General features: G+C 39.0%; 1 protein-coding gene across 7 annotated transcripts in view; it reads left to right on the top strand.

The window, feature by feature from the left end:
* Nucleotides 1-23,218, top strand: part of FAT3 (FAT atypical cadherin 3) — a 418,888-nt gene that overhangs the window by 322,188 nt on the left and 73,482 nt on the right. For all 7 annotated transcript variants that reach the window (XM_032196191.1, XM_032196182.1, XM_032196148.1 and 4 more), the window contains 3 exons: nucleotides 9,970-10,245; nucleotides 11,833-12,043; nucleotides 14,886-18,959. In XM_032196191.1, coding sequence (XP_032052082.1) covers nucleotides 9,970-10,245; nucleotides 11,833-12,043; nucleotides 14,886-18,959 — 4,561 coding nt within the window. The remainder of the gene's footprint in view (nucleotides 1-9,969; nucleotides 10,246-11,832; nucleotides 12,044-14,885; nucleotides 18,960-23,218) is intronic.

Below are 23,218 nucleotides of genomic sequence, written 5' to 3'. Positions count from 1 at the left end.
CGTCTGGTTGTAAAGAATGGACTGGTGAATGCTTCAAAGTGGTATTTCTCCTTTTGTCCTCTTCGTGCTCACATAAAAGTAATTTGCCTTCCTCCAGCTGAGGGAGTCCCTATCACCAGCAGCAATGATAGATTTTGACAATTGTATCACCACATAATGGTCCAAAATACAACAGTGCTTCTGTGATGTTGGGGAATATTGCTATTGATTGTATTAAAAGGAATTTATACCTCTCATCCTCCCAAGACCCAAATGTGTGACACCAAATCAATTGTTCAGAGACAAAATTGTTCAGAGGGGGCACTTAAAGTTTAAAGGATCTCTCCTTTTAATGTCACTGTCTGTGATTACATTGTCTTTTGGGGGACAGCCCCAGTCAACCCTTTAAAACCAGTCTTTCTGATCAGGGTCAGTGCCTTTCAGCAATTAAAAAGGCCAGATAAATGTGAAGGACTAGGATAATGCTGGCTCTGCCACATCCCTGGGGGAGATCTTGACACACAGCTTGGGTGTCTGATCAGTAGGAACCAGTTTGAGGAAGGTGGTTGGACATTTGACTAATTTGCACCACTATGGAATCGGGACATGATGACACAGGGACATGACACTGGGACAAGGACTTCTCGGTCCAGGCAGTGCTGGGATGACTCCAAAACCCAATAATAGGTGGAGTTGTGGGGTATGGGTTAGTTAGAGCCTGAAATCTTACATCAGAATTAGTGTCCAAGTGTAAAGTCTGCTATAGCCTGAATATTATTTGACACAGGGAGAGACACATACTTGCTTGTACAAGACACCTGTGTGCAGTCTTGAATCCCAGTTTAAATATGGTTTATAAAGGAAATAAAAAAAAATAGGGTTGTGACATTATTTGTTACATGATAATGCAGAAAGAAAGCCTGAACATTTTTTATTTATATAGATACATACACTCACAGGTAGATTCTTCTGTCTTACCTTACCTTTGTGCTCAAAAGGTTCAGATATAGATCTGTATGCACTGAGTTGCAACACTGACGTTCCTAAGAGAGCGTTAAATCACTGAGTGCTTTCTGAATCCAAATTCTTGTTTATAACCAACCCTAAAATCTCTATCTAATTATCCCTATCTGATAACTTCTCCTGATAATCCAGTCTTGATAAAAAAACATCAGTTGAGAGTAAGTTCAGTGGCAGGAAATCTACTATTTTCCCTGTTAGTTTAAGTAATTAATTGCCTCTCGGCCAAAAACATTCCTTATTTTTTAACTTGATTATATCTGGCCTGTATTCCCTGTTATGCCTTTCTCTGCTCGATTAAAGAGCTCTTTAAAAACCAGTATTTTCTCCCCAGGAAGGCACTTACACAGAGTAGTCAATTCACCTCCCAGTCTTCTGGCAGACAAGCGCAGGAGAATGACTGACCTCTTTACGTTCTCTTTCCATAAGGCTGTTTCTTCAGCCCTCAAGTAATTTCTTGTTTTGTTTTGTTTTGTTTTTTCAGTCTTGGCGACATTCTCAGGCCACATTTCAGAAGTGGGGCGTTGAATCCCTAGGCCAACAGTTATTTCTTGCAAACATTTCAGCCAAACAAGTATTAAAAAGCAGGGGGAATTTCAAACATGCTGGATGCAAATAATTTGTATTTTCCTGGATATTGTGTTTCTTGTTTTTGCTGCTTATGATTTAATAAAATGACCCCTGCGACAGTCCTCAAAAGCTATTTGATGAAAACCCTACATTTTTAATTAAAACATATGGTAAAAACATATTTCAGCAAAGCTGTTGCATTCTAAAAGAAGCCTCAACATTCTTTGTAACAGTGATGTGACCTATTTTAAAAATGTAAGATAGTGATCTAAGATTGCAATAGCATAGCATTTGATAATCAGTGATGGGTACAATCCCTCCTTCCCTCCACTTCCTTCTCTTTACATGGTTACTGTTTGGGGATTTAATTGTGGCCTGAACGACATCTGAGAATTTGTTTCTTTGACTGTTCACAGCAGACATTTCAAAAGCAATCATTATCTCTAACCTGCCAGAACGATGGCCTGCCTAATTATCCCTCCATGCTACAAAACTTTCAGACTGTATTTTTGACTGTACTTCAGAGCCTTTGGTGACCTTATTCGTCTTCATTTCCTTTTAGAAAAAAAATACAAAAAACTGATAAGTAATGTCATAGCAAGTGTCATAGAAAGTGTCAAAAAAGCATCTGCTCATGGCTGTCAGTGGCCTTGTTTGAGTTCCAGTAAAATGACCTTGGAATTATTTTGTCTCATGTGCACAGCACCACCTGCATTTCTAACTATAGCTGCAAAAAGATACAGTAGAAGAGGAAGTGGTAGGAAAGCAAATGTATAAATTCATCCATTTGTACAGCAATCAAATAATACAAAGCCCCCCAAAAGCGCAGTGGTTCATTGTGAAGCAGCTGATCATCAGCGTGCCAAATGGAACAGTCTTGCTTTTTATTCCACCGCACCTGTTCCCCTTTATCTCTTTCTGGTCTTTTGTCTGTTACGCAGTTGGAGGTGGCAAAATACAGCGTAAAAATGCCAAAGATTTTTGCTTCAGTAACATGATCCCTGGCACGGTCTTGCGTAAGTTTCTTCAGCAATGCTCCTGCATGCCTTGGATTCTGATAAACTGTTTGCTTCCTTCGTGCCTTACTGCACACATGGTTCACTGCTCTACCATCAGAGGAAGGAAACGATTTTGATTTAAAAGCTACATCTGTTGTATTAACAGTTTGCTGTTGTGAAAAGAGGTGAAGAGAACATAAGGAACATTTAAAAAAAAAATAAAAAATCACCAATTTCCTTTGTAACCAAAGGTGTAATTGGTTTGGGAGCGATTAGCAGAAAGGAATGCAAGCTCCCAGGTGAGAAGCACAGCAGCAGGACTTGTTGAGCTGCTGCCTCTCACCGTGCTGCCATGCTCCGAGCACGGTGGTGATGGGGGAGGATGAAGAAATGTTGATTAGTTTGATTTATATATTTGGAGTGTGGGTTCAAAGCTTCTGTCAGGTTGATTAACTTCTAGGAAGGCTAAGTCAGGAATAAGCCGCGGAGAGCTTTTGTATTTTTTTTTTCCCCTTAGCTTAATTCATCATTGCTCAAGGCCACGTGGTAATTTATGAAAGGCTGAACATGTACATTGGCCCTAAATCCCTGCGAAACATGATTCCTGCAGCTGCCAGGCGAGCTGTTGGCCTTGAGGAGGGGATGGGGGGACAGGGCTTCTGTTTTCCACATGCTGGCGAAAACTGGGACCACATCTTTCTGGAGCAGCCTGCTCTTTGCCACCAGCAGGGTGGGAGGGGGCCTTTTGTCCTTGCACAAGCAGAGAGAGGAACCTCCAGCAAGAAACCAGTGTAATGGTATGTAATGGTATCTAAACACCCATTCCTGCCAGAATATTGACTTACTTTGACTAAGTGGCATCAGAGATTCTCTTGGTCATGCCTCAGGTTTATACCAAAATTTCTGCTGTTGGTTTTCTTTTTCTCCACTGGACAGCTCACATCCTTTACTTCCAAGCATAGCATAGGAATAGTGTTTTTTTTTAATAATGCATACTGCTAAAATACCCACAAAAGTACAGCACACTGGGAAACGATCATCTAAGTGATGATATCTTTCACTTTAATGGAGAATCTTGTACTAGCAGGCAATTATTTTTTGAAGAACAAACTCCTGGAGTCACAATATTATACATAAAAAGGCAGTCTTCTTTCATATATTTCCTTGCCTCCTCCTTGTTTCTCATCATCCTAGCACTCAAAAAAAGATGCTTTAAAGCATGAAGCCTGATGCTTCCAAGCTAGCAGGCAAAAAATGCCTCAGTTTCAGTTACTACAAACCTTCTCACTATTTGCTGGTGAAGGCAGTTCACCTAGTGTGGGCACTCAGAGGGGAACATATACTTCCCCCTGAGTGTTTGTAGATCAATACATGGTCACTTGCAGTGCCTTCAACGTGAACCAACGAGGCTGAAAGAGCAGGAGGGAGAAGTTACCACTCATTGCCCCTCCTGTCTCTCCTTGCAAAAGGTTGTGGAATTTTATTCGTTCTGCTGCTGTGGATTGACCTTTAGCTGCAAGTTTCAGGATAGCAAACTTGCTCTCACCTGTCAGAAAACATTTTTTTTATAAGGTGTTGTGTTTTTTTTACAACAAGGAGCTGATCAGTCGCACTGAGTGAAGGTGGTTCTTTTAACTAAACTGTGAAAAGTGCTACTTAGAGGACTGTGACCACTAAGTAGATAAGACATCAGAACACAAGGGGCATTTTTACGGTGACATTTGGCCCTTTGGTGAGTCTGCAGCTGTTAAACAAGTTTAAGCCCTCAGAAAAGTCAAAATTCAGCATTTTTGCACACACATCTCCAGCAGAGTGGGAATATGCCAAGATGTCGACTGCTTCTGAATAAATCGCTCCTCCGAAAACAGACACCTTGAGCAGTGCCCTTGCAGACAGTGGATCCTTATAGGATGACGAAGAAGATGTGGTGTTTCCATTCAATTTTTTACTTCTGCTCAGTTGAATGCTTCTTCCAAGCTAGAGGTATCCTAATCCTACTTTTTTCTGACCCATCCAGCAATCTCAGCACTGGCTTGCCTGGGAAACAAAGATTTTTTCCCCCCTATTTTAATACAACACAAGGAGCACGGTAAAGTATAAATAACAAGCCATTGAAGTTCACAGGGAAACTGTTTGCATTTTTATGTTAAGGTTGGGGCTTGGAGAGAGAAAAACTTGTCAGGAAGTAGCAAATAAAGCTGTGTGGTAACACTGTTGAAAGCAATATTAAATCAAAATAGGTTTTCAAAAACCCGTACAAAAGCGTAACCTGAGTTTACGCAATTCAGGCGCTTAATAGGTTGTATTACAACACTGTGCCCAGACCAAGCAATTAGCCAAGCAGATTCTTCCCGCTTCAAATGTCTATAAAGCAGCTCCTGGCATGTATCCAGTCTTCACTCAAATACGTTTGTGCCTAAACCAAAGGTATTTGTGATGGGCAACATTAAAAACAGCTTTGGAGAGACTTCCTGCATTAGGTTTTGTTCTGCCTTGATTTGATTGTATTTCTCTAGGCCTTTCACTTACCATTTTGAATACAAAATCTTCGCAAATGGTCTGAGTGTTACTTTGCCTAATTTGTAAGCTTGGAGGCCCGTGAATCCTTTATTTGAAACTTGCTTTAACTGTGGGAAATAGGAAGTGAGCGGGGAGAAGCAGATCTTTTATAGTGAGGCGCTGGTTCGGACTATAAATTAGGCCGTGCACAATGGACGTAGCAATCGGCAAGCCTGCCTTTCTGGAGCCCGCCATGTACTGGAACAGATCCAAGCTTTCAAGGAGAACTGGGCAGAGACTGCTTTGCTGCAGGTTTACTTTATGAGCTTGGAAAAAAAAAAAAAAAAAAAAAAAAAAAAAAAAAAAGACTCGCAGCTAATGTTTATCTGTGGAAAGTGTTTTAGTGTTTTAGGACCTTGCATAGTCCACAGCAAGAAGAATCCCTACTTAGCAGCAAACAAACAGCAAGCATTTCCATTTGTCACCTTCTGAAGATGCTGTTATAGCCTGTCTTGGCTTTTGCAGAATGGGTATTGTCACAGCTCAACACTTGGGCACCTACGGAATAATAAATGATATTTATGTAACACAGTTCATTCTAGTCTTATATTCCATTTGGAAATAAATCTGAAGGAAATATGAAAGTACACATACGCTATGAGTCTTTGAGTGCCTTCGGTAGGATAAGACTTGATTTTAGGTGTTTTTTTGAAAGACATGTTCCAGGCTGGTTAAAGCTCAAAGCTTCAAGGAGCAGAGTCACGGCCCTTGTAAAGTCAGTGGGAAATTTGCCAGTAGTACCAAGATGTTATGTCCAAGTTTGGCAGCCATTAAATGAATTTGAGTAACTTTTCCTCATATTAACGATCTGGTGGAATTGAGCTTGCTCAGTCTCACATATGTTTGTAGGATCTGATTTTCTATGAGCCTGGTGTTCGTGTCAATGTAACATTTGTCCTTTATTAAAAGAAAAGATTTTCCCCTCTTTTTAAATAACACCTTACTAGAAGTCATGCTGCCCTGGCAGGAAATTTCTGCATAGGAAAGTGGGATTTTAAAATGAACTAATAAAAAGTGGGGTGGCTGAAAAATAAATCTAAGAATGCAACCCTGAACTTCTTCCCCGCTTTTACTTCTCACATGGCTTTGTTAAATCATTTAGTCTTTCTGCCAGGCAGTATTTTCATGTGTACAGGATGAGGATAATAATAGTCACTTGCTCTGCCAAAATGCTATAAGGACTGAAGGACTAATATCTACTCTAAATGGCCCTTAAGTTCCATTTTATTTGACGTTATTTGTTTTCAGGTAGATCCTAAGACTGTCAAATTCTGAAGAACATAGAGTTACTTTTTTTTTCCATAGCTGAAAGGTTTGCCAGAACACTGTAATCAGTAGTCACTTACATAGTCCGATTTCCTTGTGTCACAAGGAAGATTTACTCCCACCCCAGCCCCCAGCAAGGAGAGACCATAACCTTAAAATCACAGTTGACTCGCAGGGATTTTGAGGGACAGCTGACGAAAATAAGAAATGCTCTAACTCTGTTTTGATAGAAGAAATTATGAATCAGTAACGACCTCTTTATTCATTAGCATCTCTAACCCACTGTTTCATCTCCAGATGGAAGTGGCTGTTGAAACACAGAGTATGTAATAAATAATGTGTATTGCAACGTGGATCACTTGACAAATCACTAAAATGCTGTCATCTCTAGGTAGTAAACCGCCTGCCACTTAAACAGGCACTTGATCAGTTTTACAGTAGGCAGGAAGTGAAATAATAGTAATAATAATAATAATAATAATAATAATAATAATAATAATAATAATAATAATAATAATAATAATAATAAAGTTCTGTTCTTGAAACTATCAAAACAACATTGCACATAGTTCCCTGTGAGTTTGCTGAACACAGTTTGATGACCTCATTTTTAATCTTTCCCCTTTACCCATTCCACTCTGCAGGCACCATCACGATCGCTATCTTTGTGTCAGGACATTATCTTATGCCTTTTTCAGTGGGAAGAAGTGCTGCTTCATGAATTCACACTGTACTTTCTGTAGCCTCATGGCTTAAGCCTGGTCTCTGACGGTGATGCAGTCCTACCCTCTTTAGCTTATACAGTCTTGTAAAGGCATAAATCACAGAGCCATGGCTTGCACAGTCTCGGTGCAAGCTTTGTGGTAGATAAAGTTTTATGCCTTTCTCTGCTTTCATAATTTGCCAGAATGAGCCCAAAATGCACCAGTTATAATGGGAAGTGAGCCCCACACTGGGGTGGTCGCACACCACACAGTAACAAAACAGCACATTGCTGCTCTAGCAGTACCTCTAAGACATTTTGCTGTGTATCTCTACCTTTTTTTTTCTTTTTTTTTTTTTTTCCCACAGAATAGTTTGAGCTTGCACACAGCAATGTTAAAAACAAAGTCACACATAGGAGCCTGTCCCCCAGATGGCAGCTTACTTGCTCAAAGTAGACCGTGCTGTAATAGCATCTGCCGAATCAAAATTGCAGTGTTTTCCAGCAAAACCATCTAAAAAGTTTTTCATTCTTTGTTAGAATATATAAAACAATATGTAACAGAGCTTTTGGCCACCAATTAAAAGTAAAATTAAATGTGTTTTTTGTTGTCTGTATTAGCAATGCAGCAGTAAGATAATTTGCCCATGTTACAGTGGGACTTGCCAAGAACTCAGGGTATCAAAACTGCTCGAGAAGGTGCCTTTAAATGCTAAAAACCAATAATCATATTGTCCCAAGCTCAGATTGCCTCAATGTCCCTTCCTTACACTAACAAAAGTTGTTCAGCACTGGCTCTGTGTCCCATTAGAGTAGAAATGGAGGCTTATTTTTCCCTGAGTCTTTCTTTCATATATTTCAACTCATTTCTTTACATCCTTTTCAGATGTGGGTTTTTTTGATTGTTTGTTTTCTTCTGAGTCAGGTCAGAAACATGCCTTGATATATTGTATAGCAACGATAAAAATATAAAAAGCTTTGTAACTTTTCATCATTATTATAGTCCCAGCAACGTATGTTTTCACCCCATTTTTATTGCTATCTGTCCAAGACTGAAGCATTACTTAATATAGGTTTCTCCCTGCTTCACTCTGGCGTACCATAATCTGCTGAAAATTAAATTGTATGGAATGCACAGTTGAAGTTCTATGCCATTTAACTTACAGAACATTTTATTTCAGCTGTCTTTTAAACAGTTCCCAGGCTAGTTCATTATGACTGCTGCTTACAATTCCTCATGTTCCTTCTGGTAATGTGTTCTGCAAACCCTTCCAAGATCAGGGAAATCTAAAGTTTCATTTCTCTCTGAGGCCAACATCTGTTTGTGCAATATTGTAGTAAAAGTATAAGTGTATTTTTCTTCCGTTAAGAATGTATGGGTTTACAGGGCTTGATCAAGCAAAGTAATAAAGTATATTCTTAAAAATGAGCCAGGTACTTTCCAGAGCAACCAAGAAAATATTATGAGAGATGAGTCAAGTCATCCAATCTTCAGGAAGAGTCCTGGGCACAGCCTTTCCCATGCAGTTCATTGGACTATTTGACATTTCAAATTTTTTGAATAAAAAGATTGTTTCACTTCCTTCATTATAAAATCAGGTGTGTTTTCATGGGCATATTCTGCAAAGGATACTTTTTGTTTTCAGTACTGAAAAAGAGGCAACTCTTTGCATTGCATCTTTCAGTATTAGATTCTTTTTCAAGGGTTTTGCTGCTGTGCCGCCCAAAGTAACCTACAGCTTAGAGAGTCTGGAAAGCAAATTTTCACCAGTATGTGACTCCTCCAGTTGTGAAAAACACAAAACCTCATCAGAACCACACACATATGACATTGCATAATATAACTGTCCAAAGTCAAAACTTGGAAAATAGTGATTCTTATTAGTTACCAGTTATTTCTTATTAGTTACCAGGGACAGCTTGTGATGCATTGAGATGGGTGTAGTATGCACCAACAACATTATTCTGGCTGCCTTTCCCCTCTCTGCATTTCTTTAAGGGTTAGTACCTAAGGTTTAAGACATGCTTGAAGCCAGTGGCATAGTGTTCATTCACATTCTTAGCAGCAGTCCTGCCATTCATAAACTGCAATGGAAAGGAAATGAGTAGGTGTTCAAGGGGAAATTGTGTTAGTTGGCAATAAAGACAAGCATCACCGGCAAAGGAAGAGCAAAGGTGAAACCATAAAAATAATCCCTCTTTGGCACCAGTACCTTGAGGTTATCTGTCCTGGACAGTGTGGGGTGGGCCAGCACCGTCGTGGCAGGGTGATTCCTGGTCTGTCCTCATCAAGTCTTACCTGACATTAGCCTGGGATGTAACAGCAACTTGGAGTCTCCACTGATGGCATGGTTTGATAGTGCTAGTATGCCCCAACACAATATACGGGGCAGAGAACAATGCAGGATTTATACTCATAGGATTTATACTCTTGATTGTATAAAAGATGGATTTTAGTAACTTGAAAAGGATTCTTTTATTGCCTTACTAACAGTGAGGGGAAAAGGAAATCCCATAATAGCTGCAGAAGTCTCTTGTAACTAGCGCACTTGTAAGGGACAACAGAACCATTACTATTTACCATTGCAGGAGTATTTGCCAATCTGTAGATATGGAAAATCTCTCACATGGACTTCTTTATCAGCCTCCAAGTAGATATTGTAATTAGGAACATTTTGCCGCCGAAGTCATATCCTTACTATTTGTTTTGATCTGAACAGTAAGTATTTTCCATTAAATGATGGTTCTCAGTCCCACCATACAGCAACGTAACATCATCAGCCATCTAAAGTAAATTACATTTCTTCAGGTGCCTGTTCAGCAGTCTGACTAGACTTCAATAACTCCAAATGTTTTTTCTTTTATTAACTGTAGGTTCTTATCAAAGTGTTGGATAACAATGATAATGGCCCAGAATTCTCTCAACCAAGTTATGATGTCACCATCTCAGAGGATATCCTCCCTGACACTGAAATTCTGCAAATTGAAGCCATAGACAGAGATGAAAAACACAAGCTGAGCTACACTATTCACAGCAGCATCGATGCAGTCAGTGTGAGAAAATTCAGAATTGATCCCAGCACTGGGGTTCTCTATACTGCTGAGAGATTAGACCATGAAGCTCAAGATAAGCACATCCTTAATGTCATGGTAAGAATGCAATATTCACTTGGCTCAAGACACAATCACTGATGTTTCAGGTGCAAACATGCCTCACTCTTTGCCTGAGCAAAGTACTTCCGCTGCAGTAAATAGTCATTAATTTCATCTTGCCTGCCCTGCTGTGTATTTATTTTACCTTTTTATTTGGACTTCTATGAATCTTACAGTCAATTCATTGTATCTAATATGAAATGATTTGCCATCTCAAGGGAGAGCAAGCAGGAATTTATTTAATCTCTTGGCATCTGGTCTTCTCACTCAAGGTAATTTTCAGAGTTTCTGAAGTGAGGCTGAAAGTTATTTGAGAAGTTATTCACAGGGAGATAACGGCTTTCTTGCCATACAGAATGCTACAGCCCTTCTGAATACAAGCCTCATTTATAGTTTACTTCTACAGACGTATTTCAGTACATAAACTGTTTATATAAATACAGTTTTCAGCTACATTTTCCAAATGTTTGGGTATGCAGGGAAAATTAATTACCATTTTTTGCTCCGTATGCCTAGATACAGAACATAAGTGTCTCAGTTTTCAAGTGAAGGTTGTATATTGTGAAGTGGAGGTTAATAAAAACAAAAAAAAATCTGTCTTCGTTTAAACATTATAGTCTGCTATTTTCTTTAAATACCCAATAGCCCTGCAGAGAAGTTCTGTAAAGGAACTTCTCACAACATATTAAGTACAGGGACAGCTTTGGGTGGGAGAGCCCAAGATTTGAGAGCTGCTGGGAGGCACAGTGAGCAGGAGCTGAGCAGGGTTTGAGCACACTGTGTAAAAAGCTGCAAGCTCTTTTGTGAGCAGGATTAGAAATAAATATAAATTGAACCACAGAGGGTTTCACTTCTCAGTGCTTTTGTTTGATCTGTACCTGATGGAGTAGGTTTTTTTGCCCTGTGTATCAGGAACCGAATTTCAGGGCTGCTGGCAGGATTGTCAGTGTACAGAGATCTTTAGTATGGAGTTGAGAGAGGGGCAATAAATGATGCTAACACTGAGAGTGCTTAACAATTTTTAAGATTATTCCTAGTCTGATTGCTACTGTTATCATCATATTCAAAATGGAATGTACATATATAATGCTGAAAGAGTCCATTGGCAGATACGAGTGCTCAATGACTCGACTCAGTGACCTGACTGATGACAGTGGGTAAAATTGTCTGTAGTTCTTTGAAATGAGCAGTGTGCAAGGCATGTTTTCCACTAGGCTGTAAAGTGGGGAGAGTTAGCATAAGGGCATGACCACATAACATGTATTGAAAAAAAAAAAAAAAAAAAAAGAGGTATGTGTTGCAATCCGAAAACTGAATTTAAGATGTCATATGGTTGCTATTCCAAAAATGCATGCCACAATATTTACTTACCATTCATTTTTTCACAATTGAAAAAAAAAAAGTCTCAGAGCTCTTGTTTTTCATATGTGATTGTGGTTCAGACTGCAGGTTCTTTGGGTCAAATGTAATTTATTATTACTTTGTATTCAACTGAACTGAAAGCATTACTAGCACTCAGATAACTAAAATTTGTGAAGTTTTAGGAAATGGATACCAATAGTGTATCATGCACCTCTTCCATAGGTTCGAGATCAAGAATTCCCTTACAGAAGAAACCTGGCCAGAGTCATCATAAATGTGGAAGACTCCAACGACCACAGCCCATACTTCACCAGCCCACTCTACGAAGCCTCAGTATTTGAATCAGCAGCTATTGGATCAGCAGTTTTGCAAGTCACGGCTTTGGACAAAGATAAAGGAGAAAATGCAGAGCTTATCTACACTATTGAAGCAGGTTAGGACAGAGGCTGAAAATGTGGCATCAGCCCTGAATCTCATTGACGTTCACTAGGTGGCTACTGAGCCTTTTACCTCTAAGTCATTCCTTCAAAAACATCATGGAAAATAGTTATTGAAAGCTGCTGATAGAGACAGTTTTCAGGTTGTTGGCTTCAGTCTAGTGCCTAGTGATCCTCCATAAACAAATGCCACAACAGCTGGTACAACCTGGCATCTTTGCCAATATTAGGATCAGAGGAGCATGGAGACTAAAAATTTCTGCCAGCAAAGCCATAGTTGTTTAGAGGCACAATGGCTCTTGAAACAACTGTATGTCAACAGAAGCCTAAGGGAAGCCATAGTGATATCAGAATAAAATTGCTTTTGCTGTTAAGCCTCATATATTTATATTCACCATATAAACTGAAACAGCAAAAGCATCTCTCTGCCAGTATAACAGCAAGGTCATGGGAAATTCACATTATCTATGCTACACGCACAAGCAAATGCAACTTTCTCTGGCTCGTATGAATCTGAAGTTAGGCATTATCTCTAAGTTAAACCATTAACCTATATCCAAGACGGGTGCCTGGAAAAGAGGGGAGGAAGTGGAAATTTGTAACCTTTGGAGTTTTTATTGTTTTAATGTTTTACACATACCCAGACAGGACAGCATTTTATATTGCTGAACAAACCCTGAGTAGACCACACAGCTTCCTGGGGCAGTGTTGTATTTCAAGCCTGTTAGCAGCTTTTTCTTGGCACCTTGTTCCTATGATGGGCTCCAACCCAATCACTCTTAGGTGCCACCACAATGTAAGAAGCCCTCTGACATGCTAGGAGTATGGCTTTATTCCACTGGTAATAGAATACATGATGCAGATTAAAAAAAAAAAAAAAAAAAAAAAAAAAAGCAAAGATTAGAAAGGTTGTTTTGGCTATTAGATGATTCTTTTTCAGTCTGCGTGGTTTTTTCTTTCTTACAGGCTCTCTCTCCTATTACAGCCTTTTGCTGTTTCATCGAGTTCTCTCTGCAGTGTCAGACTTCAAACTTCCATTTATTATAAGCCATGCACTCCTGCAGTTTCATTATCCACAGATGTTCAAATCCCAGATGCATCAAAATTCAGCCTTTTGCTGCTGTATGATCCATAAAATCTGTGCAGTTAAGGATACTAATTTTAACTGCAGCATTCAAATAGTATACAGCCCCTTCATTCAGGGGAATTACTTACATCACCTTACATGTGAAGAGAGCAAATGGTAGAGAAAGTAACTTTTGTTTAATTTCATAGCAGATTCCTAAGGGAGAAGAATGAGCTCTGGCCTTACGTAAGGCAATCCGTGGCTACAAATCTTTTGTATTAGCAAGCACTGACAAAACAACTACAGCAGCATTTGTAGTGTCTGCAAGTGGGACAAATACGGTGTTCTTTATGAGAATTTGTAGCTCTGGCAGAACCTCAGCTCCTCAGTGAATAGCACAATTTTTGTTTTATCTAGTCAAGTAAACTTTACTGATCTGAAAGGATTGATATAAATAGAAAGCTACTACCAGTATTGAACTACATACAGTACTACGTGGCTTAAATTAGCCTCCAAGTACCAGAATTTACAGCAGATAGTGAATTGCATCTATAAAATAATATACATTAACTCACTTCATTTAGGATTCTATGTGTTTGGTATTTCAGCTACAATCCTCATATTTATTTCTTTGTGCACAGCACCTGTAGCAATCACCACTCAAAAAAATATCTGTTTATCACCAGTTTCATGAGACATATTTCTCTTCACTTCATGGATGGATTGGAAGTAGTTCTACATTTTAGAGTATAAACTACCACAATATCAGAAACATGTTATAATGATTGGAATCGCTGTAACTCAGTACATGCTGTATATTTTTAGAATCAAATTCTGAAAAAGAGTCTGTATGCTTATTCATGCCATATATGCACATAATGTCCTCTTTCAAGCAGACACTCAAGAAACCAGCAAATACTGATTGCTTAATAAAAGCAACTCTAATTACAGGATAGGGATACATAGCAATAGATGTGAATCTGTCTTGCTAAAGAAGAGGTAGGCAATGCAGCTATATAAAAAGGAAAAAGACAAAAAAAAAAAAAAGGACCCCAAGGAAGGTCCGTGATCCAAACTTGCTGTTTTCACCTTTGTGCAGTGATATCCCTGCTTGCATGTTATACCAGACATTTCATGACATTTTCTTCTAAATCTCATTCATCTAGATTCATCCTCCTCAGAGATCGTATGATAAACCTTTGTGCCACAAGATACTTTAATCTCTTTTCTATGCTATTTGTTCAGTTTTATTTTTCTAAATGCCACTTTAACCTTTTTATATTCAGTTCTTTGAGTCTTGAACTACTGTAATCTTCTCTACGGTTGCTTAATATCCCCTTCAATTAAGAGACTGAGTTGTTATCCATTTGTCATGTAATTGGCTTGTTAGCCTCTGATCTAGTTTCATTGCCTTAGGTGTACATGTATTTGACTAACTCCCATAATTTAGGGATGCTTTTTCCTAGTTTGGTGGTAGTAATATACATGCACCACATGCTCAAATGTTGACAGTGAGAATCAAGGTAATAAACAGCAGCATCTGAGTCTCTGAAAGTTTGAACACCTGCACTGCCTACTGGGATGGCCTGATTTTCAGAAAGAAAGACTAAAAGGCCCTTTATAATTATTTTATATTTGTTTGCTGTTTTGTTGTTGTTTGTTTTTGTTTTAAATAATTGTCGTTGACAAATTGCAGATAATTTCCCTTTATTAATTATCATTTAAATGCATTGTATTTCATTTATAATTTTCTTGCAATGTTTCCATTTTAGGAAATACAGGAAACACATTCAAGATCGAACCAGTTTTAGGGATCATTACATTACTGAAGGAGCCAGACTTAACCACAATGGGACAGTTTGTTCTGTCGGTTAAAGTGGCTGACCAAGGTTCTCCACCACTTTCTGCAACAGCAATTGTACGGATATCTGTGACAATGGCAGATAACTCCCACCCTAAGTTCACTCTCAAAGAATACCAAGCTGAGATTAATGAAAACGTGGATATTGGTACTTCTGTCATCTCTCTTTCTGCAATCAGTCAGTCCACGTTAGTTTATGAGGTTAAAGATGGGAATGTGGATGGAGTCTTCACTATAAACCCATATTCTGGAGTCATCACCAGTCAAAAGACCCTTGATTATGAACGTGCTTCCTCTTATCAGCTCATTGTACAGGCAACAAATATGGCAGGGATGGCATCAAATGCCACTGTGAACATTCAGATTGTTGATGAAAATGATAACCCACCAGTTTTTCTCTTCTCTCAGTACTCAGGCAGCATAAGCGAAGCTGCTCCTGTAAATAGCATAGTCCGAAGTGCAAATAACAGCCCCCTTGTGATACGTGCCACTGATGCTGACAGCAACCAGAACGCTTTGCTCGTCTACCAAATCGTTGAATCTACTGCAAAAAAGTACTTCACAGTAGATTCCAGCACAGGTGCAATTAGAACCATTGCAAATTTAGATCATGAAACAATAGCCCACTTCCACTTCCATGTGCATGTTAGAGACAGTGGCAATCCTCAGCTTACAGCAGAGAGCCCTGTTGAAGTAACCATTGAGGTAACTGATGTCAATGACAACCCACCAGTCTTCAGTCAGGCAGTATTTGAGACTGTCCTGCTTCTGCCCACATATGTTGGTGTTGAGGTTCTCAAAGTCAAGGCTACAGACCCAGATTCAGAGATCCCTCCTGAACTCACATATAGTCTAATTGAAGGCAATCTGGACCATTTTTTGATTGATTCAAGCACAGGAATACTCACAATTAAAAACAATAGCCTCTCCAAAGACCATTATATGCTAATAGTGAGAGTATCTGATGGGAAATTTTATAGCACTGCTATGGTGACAATAATGGTAAAAGAAGCCATGGATAGCGGGCTTCATTTCACACAAAATTTTTATTCCACATCTATCTCAGAAAACACCACCAATATCACAAAGATCGCTGTGGTAAATGCTGTTGGTAACCGTCTTAATGAGCCCTTGAAATATAGCATATTAAACCCAGGAAACAAATTTAAAATCAAACCCACATCAGGAGTCATTCAGACGACTGGCATACCCTTTGACCGAGAAGAACAAGAGCTGTATGAGTTGGTGGTGGAAGCAAGCCGTGAACTAGATCACCTTCGTGTTGCTCGAGTGGTCGTGAGGGTTTACATTGAAGACATAAATGACAACGCACCAGTGTTTGTAGGGCTTCCATACTACGCTGCTGTGCAAGTTGATGCTGAGCCTGGTACCTTGATATATCGAGTGACAGCTATTGATAAAGATAAGGATGAAAATGGTGATGTGTCATATCTTCTGAAGGAAGATTATGGACATTTTGAAATTGATAGGGGAACTGGTAGTGTCACCCTCAAAGAAGCCTTCAATTCTGACTTATCTAATATAGAGTATTTAGTTGTCATTCTTGCAAAAGATGGTGGCAACCCATCACTGTCTGCTTCAGTAGAGCTCCCCATTACTATTGTTAACAAAGCAATGCCTGTGTTTGACAAGCCCTTCTATACAGCTTCTGTAAATGAAGATGTAGAAATTCACACACCAATTTTAAGCATAAATGCAACCAGTCCAGAAGGCCAGGGAATCATTTATATCATTGTCGATGGAGATCCTTACAATCAGTTTAATATTGACTTTGATACCGGAGTTCTGAGTGTCATCAGCCCACTGGACTATGAAATAAATTCTCTTTTTAAGCTAATGGTGCGAGCCAGCGATGCTCTCACTGGTGCTCGAGCTGAGGTCACTGTGGACTTGATTGTTAATGATGTGAACGATAACCCTCCAGTTTTTGATCAGTCAGCTTATAATGCTACTTTATCTGAAGCATCTTTGATTGGGACTCCTGTATTGCAGGTTGTTGCTACTGATGCTGACTCTGACAATAACAAAATTGTGCAGTATCAGATAGTCCAGGACACCTTTAACAGCACAGATTATTTCCATATAGACAGCACAAGTGGCCTAATTCTGACAGCACGTATGTTGGATCATGAACTCATACAGCAGTGCAGCTTGAAAGTCAGAGCAACTGATAATGGGTTCCCACCACTTAGCAGTGAAGTTCTTGTAAGTATCTCAATAACAGACATGAATGACAACCCTCCAATTTTCAACCAGCTAATATATGAATCGTATGTGAGTGAACTGGCACCTCGGGGTCATTTTGTGACTTGCGTCCAAGCCTCAGATGCTGACAGCTCTGATTTTGACAGACTGGAGTACAGCATCCTATCAGGAAACGATCGGACCAGTTTTATTATGGATAGCAAGAGTGGTGTAATCACCCTTTCCAACCATCGGAAGCAACGAATGGAGCCCATGTACAGCCTAAATGTCTCTGTCTCAGATGGGTTGTTCACCAGCACAGCCCAGGTGCATATACAGATCCTTGGGGCCAACCTCTACAGCCCTGTGTTTTCACAGAGTGTTTATGTTGCAGAGGTTAGAGAAAATGCAGCTCCTGGAACTAAGGTACTTCATGTGAAGGCCACAGATGGGGATTCAGGTGTATATGGCCAGATAAGCTACTCCATAATAAATGACTTTGCCAAGGACCGATTTTTGATTGATAACAATGGCCAGATTCTGACAACTGAGCGACTAGACCGGGAGAACCTGCTGGAAAGTGACATTGGTATATTTCTGAGAGCACTTGATGGGGGTGGCAGGACTACATTTTGCACTGTGAGAGTGATAGTAGTGGATGAGAATGACAATGCTCCCCAGTTTATGACGGTTGAATACAGAGCAAGCGTCAAAGCAGATGTTGGGAAGGGTTACTTGGTGACCCAAGTGCAAGCAGTAGATCCAGATGATGGAGCCAATTCCAGAATTACCTATTCTCTTTATAGTGAGGCCTCAGTTTCAGTAGCTGATCTGCTTGAAATAGATCCAGACAATGGATGGATGGTCACCAAGGGTAGCTTTAACCAACTGAAAAACACAGTTCTGTCATTCTTTGTCAAAGCAGTTGATGGTGGCATTCCTGTAAAGCACTCCCTCATTCCTGTCTACATCCATGTTTTACCTCCAGAAACCATTTTACCTTCCTTTTCCCAACCCCAGTATTCTTTCACCATAGCAGAAGATACCCTCATAGGCAGTACCATTGACATTGTTCATGTTACACCTAATCAGGGTGCTTTGTACACCACAGTTAATGGTGAGCTGTCAGAAAACAACAAAGATGGTGTGTTCATCATAGAACAAGACACGGGACTCTTAAAACTGGATAAGAGACTTGACCATGAGACAAATTCTGCATTTCACTTTAAAGTTGCAGCTACCATTCAGTTGGACAAAGTGGACATTGTGTTGACAGTGGATGTGGAGGTGAAGGTGTTGGATATAAATGACAACAAGCCCATATTTGAAACAGCAAGCTATGATGCTATAATAATGGAAGGGATGCCCGTAGGAACCAAACTTATGCAAGTTAAAGCGGTTGATGCAGACTCAAGTGCAAATGGGCAGGTCACCTATACACTCGCATTGGAATCAGAGCTGGAGAAGATCACAGAAGCTTTCACCATTGATAGCAACAGTGGCTGGATTAGCACACTGAAGGATCTGGACCATGAAAAAGATCCTGCTTTCACTTTTGCAGTGGTGGCCTCAGATCTAGGGGAAGCCTTATCCTTGTCATCAACCACCTTGGTCTCAGTCACTGTGACAGACATCAATGATAACGCACCTGTCTTTGAGCATGAGGTCTACAGAGGATCAGTGAAGGAGAGTGATGCTCCAGGGGAAGTTGTGGCTGTACTTAGCACCTGGGATGAAGATACATCTGATGTCAACCGGCAGGTTAGCTACCATATTACAGGTAAGAAACGGCAAGCATGCTTTCTTCCCAAAAACAGCTTTACTGAAGAACTGTGCATGTGTCCAGTTTTAAGGAGAAAAATTATGAAGGGTTTCAGCTAAGTTATCACTGTGACTCAGACAAATGCATCTCCCTTCAATTTTTTTTTCTTTAGTTTGGACAGACTTTTGCAGCAACTAGCAAAGCTGAGAAGGGAAGGGAATATGTGTTTGTGTTTGTGTCAGTCTGTGTCTGTCCAGGTGATTCTCTCTCTAACTTCCCAGAATAATTCTTCATGATTTGCTGCAGTGCAATGTAGCATGAACCATCAACCCATCATAATTAATATATCAGCTTGGAAAATATCATGACAATGTTCCAGCCAAGGGAAGAAGAACTTTTCATTCTTAAGGAGAAAATCTTCACACTTCAAAGCATTAAATTTTTTGGAATAGCCTTTTTCTTTTTGAGAGAGGAGAGTGCGTGTAGGAACCATTTCAAAATAGCACTATTTAAGAAAACTGCACATTGGAGCAACCTTGGAACAAAATGGGGATACAATTTCTTATCAGCCCAGATTTCTGGCTGGTGAAATGGTAATCCATTCTGAAGAACCAGTTAGCTGCCATGCATTGCTATATACAGCATGTGGCAATTTCAATTACATTACTAACATATTTTTCAAAGTGTGGTAACATTGCTCTTTCCTTCTTTTCCCCAAGATTCAGGATAGATTTTGTGTGAGTTTATTGTGAGTGATGGGGTGCTGCAGTTATTTTTCTGCCTACAGCTTGCATTGTCCAATAGATTTTTTTTAGGGAAAAACTTCGTCACTCCCTCTAAACTTCACAGTCCAAGAGCCAATACTAAGTACACAGTAATAGCCAGATTATTGGGCAAGTTCACATATATCTCATTGGATAGGATTAGAATTACACAAGACTGCACACAAGTAGAAGGCAATGGGCAAAAATGAAAAGTCTGACAACTCACAGGACAACAGTTTGTTTATTTTGCTCTGGAGTACAAGACTTCTACTTCTGTGTTGGCTATTAAATTGGAAATGTTTGTGGGATGGTTTATAGAGACAAGTGGGATGTTCCAGTAATCTACAGAGTGCCCATGTTATGCATCTGAAGTAGCATCATTTTCAAAGGAGCCAGAGATTCATAGTTTCCATAAAAGCCTAGATTCAGTTTGAAGGCTTGCAAAAGCTAGTGTGTCTGTAGTGCGACATGTTGTAGGATACTAGAATTAGAGGCAAAAATTAGGCTTGTGAGTAAAGCACAGGATTTGAAGGCTGTAAAAAAGGTGCATTATCTGGTGCCTCAGTTTCCACATGTCTAAAACTAAATAAGTAGTGCTTCACCTTAGTGATTTTGTAATATTTGAAGCAATTTGTAATATTAAGTATTTGAGATGCCAGTATATAAAGTGCTATAGGAAATGCAAACCCTTAAGGTTTGTAACAAAAATATTTTAGCATGCCCTGTTAATCAAAGATACTGTTTTTAGTTTGTTCTGAAAACTTTGTCATCTCTTATAATGAATTATGCTTTTAATTATGTATTGATCTGTTTTCTTCACATTCCTATGCTGTTAATTTAGCAAAAATTGGACTTTTAAATAATTGTCGTATTGACTCAAAAGCTTCAGGTCATTTTGTACCTTAATTAACACAGTTCAAAATATGTCAGTTATTTTGCCATTTTTTTTAGTTTCTGAAAACGTTAGATGTCAAAGCCACAAACTTTCTCTAATGCCTACTGTACAATTACTAGAGCATATGAGCTCAGAAACTCCACTGTCTGAGTATATCCTTTGAATTTGGGAGATGCACATAGAGAAACTAGGTTCTTTTGATTCAGATATTAAGACATAGTTTAAGTAATGAAATAGTCTATTCACACTACACCCCAAATTAAGCTTGGGAACTGCATTTGAATATTTCATGGATCGGATTAGCCAGGTGATTATTCAAATGTTGTATCTTTTTGGATGCATTTTGAGCTGTAGAAACCTCCATGAATACAATAAACAATTTCTGAGGAAAAACAGGACACTGATAAAAAGGGAAAAGAAGACAAATTACAACATTTGAATCCATCAAAACCAGCTTTGTGCAAGTACACGTCATGAAAAGTAGCACACAGAAAAAAGATGGAAAAAAATCATCTTTCAGGAGATGAAAGGAGGAAACATTCTGGGACAGATGTGATCACTTAAGAGCCCTTTGCACTTTTTTAGGAAATGCAAACACTTATTGCAGCCTTCTGATCAACTTTGAAAAGGGAAATATGCATTCTGGTGGGTAAATATACATTCTGTTTTGAACTCCTTCCCTTTAGGACACGTGTCCATGATTACTGGCAAGTAGTTGCCATTTTCAAACTCCATTTTTCAAACTGCCATTTTAATCTGCATTTGATAGTGGAAAAAAAATTTTGCACTTCTCATTTGTTATTTGGAGTTTGATAACAAGTGGAGATGTTCACAAAGGAAAAGCTTGATATAAAAATCTTAGTAGAAAGCCATTAGAAAGTTTAGTTGACACAAGTGCACTTAGGAAGCACAGTAGTTTCCTTCTGAAGGCTCATTCAAGCTCATTGCCTTTATAATTTGTGGTAGTTTGACAAACAACAGGGATATGTCAATGTTTAGCTAGGATGTTTAGCCAGCCTAAAGACAGCTAGGTATTACTGAGATTTAACAGTGGAAAACAAGGAAAAGCCATCAGAAAAATGTCAGTTGCTAGGACTTTGGTATCGTAAAGTGTTTTGAATTAATTAGGCTCCATCAGGCATGTAAATGTAAGAACAGACAACAGTATTAAAATTTGTTTGTTTGCTTCTATTTTATATTTGAGATCTGGAGTTCTGCAGAAATGTTTGCTTAGATGTTTGAGGAAGACTTGTACTGCAGGCTGAAGAACAGTATGCATATTTTACAATAGTAAAGCTAAAAGGATTGGGTTTATAATTTTGGCAGCTCAGTAAACATGCAACATCTTAAAGTGGGGGGTGGGGGGTAAACCTATTGATTTTAAGTTACAAATGCCTGGAGTTCTAATTAGGAATTGAATGTATCTAAATAGATGCATAAATGTAAGAGAGAATCTAAATAAATAAGCCAGTAAATATTCAGTTCTCCCTCCCAGATCAGCATTGCAGTGAAAACTGATATTGCTGGCTTCTAGCTTTCAGTTCCCTTTTAGCCGTTATAATTCCCTCTGTGTGTGCTTTAGTAATGATGTGTGTCAGGATTCGTTTATTTTGGATCACTGTGCCTCTGCATTTCATTTGTATCTAGCTGTTTTCTTTCTTTTCTTAAACTTGAGCTTGATTTGGCTTTGTACTATTTGCTGACTAGGGAGGGAGGGAGAGCATTATTTAAACTTCAAGTAACAAAAGATAAAAGATAATGCTGATTCTTTTACCCTCAAAGCCATTCTAAAAAGTTACTGGAGTGTTTTTTGTAGCTAGCACTTCACTGTTGTGACATTCAAAGTAGAACATAAGAAAACTGCCAACAGATTTTAAAGAATCCATTAATACATGTAGTCAGGAGGCTTCCGTTTAGAAAAGCTACATTATTCAGAGTGAAAAACTAATTAATTAGAACGCCCCTAGGATACTGAATCTGCTTACATATATTAGTGAAAAAGTTAATTAATCACTACAGAATGAGATCTGCATCGAGACATATGTAGAAGTACTAGAAAATGGTTCCCTGGGCCACAGTGTGGATTTTTTTTTCTTGCATTTCTTTTTTTAAGAATATGTCTTGGCATTATTTTACTGTTTACATCTCATTATTTCTGTTACATTGTATAGTACAACTTCCTCCTTTGTCTTCCATCAACAAAGTATATAGCCAGTCCTGAGAAGCAAAAGAGAAGAAAGGTAGCACTCATGAAAAATGCATGCAAATAAACTGTTTCACATGTTTGCTGCTTATTACACAGGTTTCTTGGCCATTGAAATCGATCCTTTTCTAGTGAAGTGAGGAGAGAAAGGGATTCCAGGGACCATTTTTTAATATATACTCCCAAAATTCCTGTGTGATTCAAAAGCTATTCCATCAACAACAAAGCAACAGTGATTTTAAAATTGCTCCAAGCTAGTGTTACTGCCAGCCATAAAAGCCACCAGCTGATTTTAATTAGATTTTACCTTTCCTCTTTACTTAGCAATGGGATATCCATACCTTGAGTGCATTGCTTCATAGTAGCTCAGGACAGTTAATCATTTCCTTTTACAAAAGAACTAATATGCAGGAAA

This window comes from Aythya fuligula, chromosome 1 (genome assembly GCF_009819795.1).
Source record: "Aythya fuligula isolate bAytFul2 chromosome 1, bAytFul2.pri, whole genome shotgun sequence".
NCBI classification, from domain to species: domain Eukaryota; kingdom Metazoa; phylum Chordata; class Aves; order Anseriformes; family Anatidae; genus Aythya; species Aythya fuligula.
Note: the sequence above shows the minus strand (reverse complement) of the source record. Positions and strands in the feature narration are given on the sequence as shown.